Below are 6,450 nucleotides of genomic sequence, written 5' to 3' on the forward strand. Positions count from 1 at the left end.
AGTATTGATACACCCCGAGGAATACATCCCGAGGACTCCATATATACCCCATATCATCTCTCTGCCATGGTCCTCGGGGTCTCCCTAAGACCTCGAGGTATTATTATCCCCGAGATTCCTCGAGGACATATTAACATCCTCTCAAATCCTCGAGAATAGTCCTCGGGACATATACCACCAACATACCTCCTAATACCTGGGTATCTAACAAACAAACCTGATGCTACCAAAAATCGTACCTGTAGATTTTCCGATACCTGAAACAAAGGCAACGAGGTGTGTTCTCGTCGCCCCTCCGATGCTTAAGTCAGAAAGGGAGATATATGCGTGAGGCTATGTGCTGAAGAACAATGTAAAAACGTACCTGAATAATGGCCCAAGGCTCTGCTTTTATAGGAGTAGGTAGTGTAATCCTAGTAGGATTGTGTTGGTTGGATGTTTTTATCCAAGGGAATTTCTATTATAAAGAGTATCCTACTTGTAATGGAATTGTTTGACAAGTGGTGTAAGGGTTGATGTAAAATCCTTGGGTGTTTAGGTTTGTTAGTTAGGTACCCAGGTCTTACGAGGCATGTTGGTGGTGTATGTCTCGAGGACTACTCTCGAGGACATTTGGGGAAGGTAAACGTGTCCTCGAGGTATCTCGACGACTATGATATCTCGAGGACTTGGGTTACCCCGAGGACCATAGGGAGAGAAATGAGGTGGGGTATGTATTGAGTCCTCGGGGATACACTCCTCGGGTATATCAATATTGGCATAGTCAAAACCTAAACACCCAAGAATTCTATATCAACTCTTATACCACTTGTCAAACAATTCCATTACAAGTAGGACACTATTTATAAATAGAAATTCCCTTGGATAAAAACATCCAACCAGCACAATCCTACTAGGGGTACACTACCTACCCCTATAAAAGCAAAACCTTGTGCCATTATTCAGGTACGTTTTTTCATTGTTCTCCAGCACATAGCCTCACGCATATAATTCCCTTTCTGACTTAAGCATCGGAGGGGCGACGAGAACACACATCGTTGCCTTTGTTTCAGATACCGAAAGATCACGTTCGTGCTCCTCATCAGTCATCAAGCTCGGAAAATCTACAGGTACGATATTTGGTAGCATCATTGGCGCCGTCTGTGGAAAACGCTACCAAAAGCCATGGTAAACACACGTTCAGGTCTTCCACCAGCAAGCTCATCTGCTCCAAACCAGCCCCCTCCTGAGGATATCCCTGTTCCTCAAGAGGAATCATCAGAAGTGCCAGAGCCCCAGCCGGCAGATGTCACTGCTAGAGCCTTTGAAGAGCTCAGACAACAGGTCGCCACACTGACTCAGCTACTAAGTCAAAGAAATTCGCATCCGTCACCCACACTAGCATCCTAGGGGGGTTTTATGGCTGATGCTCGAGCTCGAGCTCAAAGACATGTCCTTGACAATGGCGGAGCAGGGGCCTCGGGTATACCACATGTGACCTCGGCCTCGAGATCAGTGACCATGGAGTCCGGGGAACTCGCTAAGATTATTCAAGAAGGAATTACGGCAGGCCTATTTCAGGGCAACAAAGGGACGACAAGATTCAGTCCCAACACTCCCTTTACTCCCAAGATATTAACATTTCCCTTGCCAGACAGATTTAAGTATTCTAGGATCAAAGAATATGATGGGACCACCGATCCAATCAATTATCTTAACGTATACACGGACGTCATGAATCTACAGGTCGCACTAGATCAGGTGATGTGCAAGGCCTTCTTGCAAACTTTGACGAATGCTACTAGGGATTGGTTCTCAACCTTAGAGCCCAACTCCATAGCCTCATTCTCGGATTTGACGGACAAGTTCTCTGTTTTCTTCGCAAACAGTAAACACATTAGGAAGACAGCGGCTTCCCTCATGCAACTTAGATAAGGGCAAAATGAGACCCTACATGACTTTATGACCAGGTTCAACAAGGAAAGACTTCAGATTCCCGACCTACACATAACTGCAGCAGTTTCTGCCCTCACATATGCCATAAAGTGTGAGGCTTTCAAGATGTCTTTATCCAAAACTCCGCCAAAGACAGTGATCAAGCTTCTTACCCGAGCCGAGAAGTACATAAATATGGAGGAAACACTGAACCCGAGAAAGGTTGGACCCGAACCCCCGTGAAGAACAACATTGGAAAAAACAGAGACAGGAGGTTCCCCCGACGTCATTCACGCGTTTAAATACGTCAAAGACCAATATATTGATGGAGATCAAGGATATGAAGGAACTCAAATGGCCTGTCAGAATGAGGTCACCACCCGAATCCAAGGACATGAACAAGTACTGTGAGTTCCATCGGGATCATGGGCATACCACGGAGAACTGTAAGGCCTTGCAACGGGAGATTGAAGCCCTTATTAAAAGAGGACTCCTGAGTTCCTACGTCGGTAATGACAAATGCTCGAGGAATGATCTTGGCAGGGAAAAAGCCCCTGAGGCAAAAAGGGATGGTCAACCCACTGCTGGAACCATCAATATCATCATTGGAGGTATTGCCTCGGGAGGAGACTCCAACAGTGGAAGAAAACAATATGCCCGACAATATGCCTTGGCCTCTGGGATGCCTCATGGAAAGCTTGAGGATATTATTTTTGGGACCGGGGGCTTAGAAGGTGTATCACTTCCACATGATGACGCCTTGGTAATCTCAGGGATTGTGGCCAATTTTGAAGTAAAGAGAATCTTGGTTGACAATGGGAGTGCGGCCAATATACTTTCACAAGAAGCTTTGGCCAAAATGGAAATCTCATCTTAGCAGCTCAAAGCGGTTAAAACTCCTCTCCAGGGGTTTGGGGAAGGAGTCATCACTCCAGAGGGTGTCGTCGAGCTTCCTCTAACTTTGGGTTCTTGCCAGAAATAGGTTACGGAGATGACATCTTTTCAAGTGGTACATGTCTCAATGGCCTATAACGCTATTTTGGGAAGACCACTCCTGAACAAGATTAAAGCCATTGTGTCTACATTCCACCTGGCCATGAAGTTTCCAACAAGTAATGGCGTTGGGGTCGTCCGTGGAGACCAGACAGCTGCCAGACAATGCTATGTTGCCAGCGTTCGGGAAATAAATAACGACGTCATGCAAATCTCGAGGATTGAGCCCGAGGTCGGGCAACAAATCAGACTTGCTCCTGTCGAAGAATTGATGGAAATTGAGCTCGAGCATGATATGAAGGTGACGATTGATCGAGATCTTGACGTCACCCTAAAGACAGAACTTGTTCGTTGCTTATCTCGCAACATTGACGTTTTTGCCTGGAAGGTTGAGGATATGCCAGGGATAGACCCTAAAATTGCAGTCCATAGGCTTAACATTAGCCCAGGGGCCAGAGCAGTAAAGTAGAGGAAAAGACGGTTTGCCCTAGAACGTTGGGAGGTCATTCGCAAAGAAATTAACAAACTCGTCAGTGCCCAGTTCATTCGGGAGGTCCAATATCCCGATTGGCTTGGCAATGTTGTTTTAGTGAAGAAGGCCAATGGTAAGTGGAGGGTCTGCATTGACTTCACAGATCTTAACAAAGCATGTCCAAAGGATAGTTATCCCCTACCGCAGATTGACAACTTGGTGGATAGCACGTCTGGACATAAGCTGTACAGCTTCTTGGATGCATTTTCTGGTTATCATCAAATCCTCATGGCCGAGGAAGATCAAGAAAAGACATCATTCATGGCCGATTCCACCATATACTGTTATAAGGTCATGTCTTTCGGTTTGAAAAATGCAGAGGCAACATACCAAATGCTCATCAACAAAGTCTTTGCTAACTTGATTGGAAGGAATGTGGAGGCGTACGTTGATGACATGGTGGTCAAGAGCAAACAGGAGGACCAGCATATTTTAGATCTTGAAGAGGTTTTCGATACCTTGCGAAAGTACGAAATGAAGTTGAATCGCCCAAAATGTGCATTTGGCGTGGCCTCGGGCAAGTTCTTGGGCTTTATGATCACTCACCGGGGGATAGAGGCCAACCTTGACAAAATACAAGCCTTAGCGTCTATGGAATCACCAAGGAACAAGAAAGAGGTACAGAGGTTGACTGGTAGGATAGCAGCCTTGAACAGGTTCATGTCCCGAGCATCAGACAGGTGCTATCCCTTCTTCAAAGTCCTCAGAGGAAACCAAGGCTTTGATTGAAGTGAAGACTGTGAGAAAGCTTTTTAGGAGCTCAAGCAGACATTGGCATCTCCTCCTATTCTCACTATGCCTGAGCCTGGTGACACCTTATTTTTGTACCTGGCCGTATCTCAAAACACGGTCAGCGGGGTCTTGGTGAAAGAAGTTAACAAAGTCCAACAACCTATCTACTATGTAAGCAAGGTCCTACTGGATGCGGAAACAAGGTATACTTTGGCGGAACAACTTGCCCTTGCCTTGGTTATAGCAGCACAAAAACTCCGGCAGTATTTTCAGTCTCACCCTATTGTGGTGCTCACTAATCAACCACTTAGGCATATACTTCAGAAGCCGGACGTATCGGAAAGACTGATGAAATGGGCAATCGAGCTTGGAGAATTTGACATAGAATTCAAACCACGCCCATCTATCAAAGCCCAAGCACTAGCCGACTTCATTGCAGAACTAACCCCTAGGCCTCGGGGGCCAGATGACAGCTCGAGCATGAGCAATAATTTGGACACTTGGCAAATATTTGTGGATGGAGCATCGAACTCCTCGGGCTCGGGCGCAGGGGTCATCATCATCAGCCCTGACAAACAAACAGAGATCCAATGCGTTCTCAGGTTCGAGTTTGAAGCAACCAACAATGAGGCCGAGTATGAGGCTGTCGTTATTGCTATGGAGCTAGCCCTTTGCCTTGAGCTCGAGTTCGTAAAGATATTCAGTGATTCACAACTGGTGGTCGGACAGATTGAAGGATCATTTGAAAGGAAAGACGAGAAAATGAGTTTGTACTGTATGAAGGTTCAGGATCTTCAACGAAAATTCAAGAGTTGTGAAATTGCAAAAATTGCTCTAAAGGACAACGGAAAAGCCGACGTATTATCCAGGCTTGTGTTCATGGGGGTAGACGGCCTTGATAGAACAGTTCACATTAAAATCATCACAGAACCCAGCATCAGTCAAATCCTCGACATCATGGACATTGACAACGAACCATCCTGGATGGACCCAATCATAGAATTCATCACAAGTGGAAATCTACCAAGAAATGCCAGGTTGGCTAGAAGCATCAGAGCTCGAGCTCCTAGGTACTGCATGATCAGCGGTGTTCTCTTTCGTAGAAGTATTACTCTTCCATACCTAAGGTGCCTCAGACCATCAGAGTCATCCCAGACCCTTGCTAAAGTTCATGAAGGTGTGTGCGGGAATCATCAAGGAGCCAGGGCCTTGGCCTTTAAACTCGTACGATATGGGTATTATTGGCCAACTATGAAAAAAGACGCCTCAGAATATGTTAAAAGATATGATAGGTGCCAGATGTTTGGTAATGTTATCCACTCACCAGCCGAAGACCTCACCAACATTAACTGTTCGGCCCCGTTTGAACAATGGGGAGTAGAAATCCTCGGCCCCTTTCCTGTGGCAAGAGGTCAATTAAAGTTTGTTGCTGTAGTAGTAGAGTACTTCACAAAATGGGTAGATGCCAAACCTCTCACCACAATATCGGAGCCCAAGCTAAGAGCCTTCACTTAGAGATCTATCATTTGCAGGTTTGGGATACCTAGGGATGTAAACGAGCCGGGCCGAGTCGGCTCGCGAGCCTAAAATTTCGGCTCGGGCTCGACCCGGTTAAAATGACCGAGCTTTTTTGCGGGCTCGAACCGGGCCGATTGCTCGGCCAAAAAAAATGGGCTCAGCTCGGGCTTTTTACGAGCCAAGCCGGGCAAGCTCGTTTTCTCCCCAATTTTTTTTCTTCCCTCCTGCTGCCTTAAAAGGCAGCAAGCTGAAGGCAGCGAACTGCTGCCTGTTTTGCCTTAAATTTTTTTTATTAAAAAGCTCGCGAGCTCACGGGCCGGCTCGGGCAAAGCCCGTGTCCCCAAAATGGGGCTCGACCCGAGCTTAGGCTCGGGTCTACCAAACCCCGAGCCGAGCCACGGGCGGCCCGAGTCGGCGAGCCCGATTGCCATCCCTAGGGATACCAAAGGTCCTCATCACCGACAATGGCAGGCAATTTGACAATCAACAGTTTAGGGACTTTTGCTCAAACCTTGGGATTGATCACCGTCTAACACCAGTTTCGCATCCTCAGAGCAGGCGACTTGGTTCTGAGGAGGGCTGAAGCTGCAGGTCACCCCCCAGGGAAGCTCGGGCCCATCTGGGAAGGACCCTTTAAGGTCATACGACAGGTTCGCAAAGGAGCGTACAGTCTAAGAGACACTTCGGGTAGACCTCTTCCAAGGCCCTGGAATGCTGATAATCTGAAAATATATTACAAGTAACATTCTCGATGCCATCTA

At 46.8% G+C, this 6,450-nt stretch overlaps 2 protein-coding genes across 2 annotated transcripts; both read left to right on the forward strand.

Moving 5' to 3' along the window:
* Nucleotides 1–2,239: 2,239 nt before the first annotated feature.
* LOC111411481 lies at nt 2,240–2,791 on the forward strand. The gene has a single exon (XM_023042005.1). The coding sequence runs from the start codon at nt 2,240–2,242 to the stop codon at nt 2,789–2,791; it is 552 nt and encodes a 183-aa protein (XP_022897773.1).
* Nucleotides 2,792–4,234: 1,443 nt separating this feature from the next.
* LOC111411482 lies at nt 4,235–5,520 on the forward strand. The gene is made up of 2 exons (XM_023042006.1): nt 4,235–5,406; nt 5,499–5,520. The coding sequence occupies exons 1-2, from the start codon at nt 4,235–4,237 to the stop codon at nt 5,518–5,520; spliced, it is 1,194 nt and encodes a 397-aa protein (XP_022897774.1).
* Nucleotides 5,521–6,450: the final 930 nt, after the last annotated feature.

The sequence above is a fragment of the Olea europaea genome, chromosome 15 (genome assembly GCF_002742605.1).
Source record: "Olea europaea var. sylvestris chromosome 15, O_europaea_v1, whole genome shotgun sequence".
Classification (NCBI taxonomy): domain Eukaryota; kingdom Viridiplantae; phylum Streptophyta; class Magnoliopsida; order Lamiales; family Oleaceae; genus Olea; species Olea europaea.

What these genes read in the sequence shown, in the direction of transcription:
- LOC111411481 (XM_023042005.1), top strand. Translation starts at nt 2,240, where the DNA reads ATGGAGATCAAGGATATGAAGGAACTCAAATGGCCTGTCAGAATGAGG.
- LOC111411482 (XM_023042006.1), top strand. Translation starts at nt 4,235, where the DNA reads ATGCCTGAGCCTGGTGACACCTTATTTTTGTACCTGGCCGTATCTCAA. An exon ending in TTTAAACTCGTACGATATGG is followed by an intron (nt 5,407 to 5,498) that starts GTATTATTGGCC and finishes TCCACTCACCAG; the next exon opens with CCGAAGACCTCACCAACATT.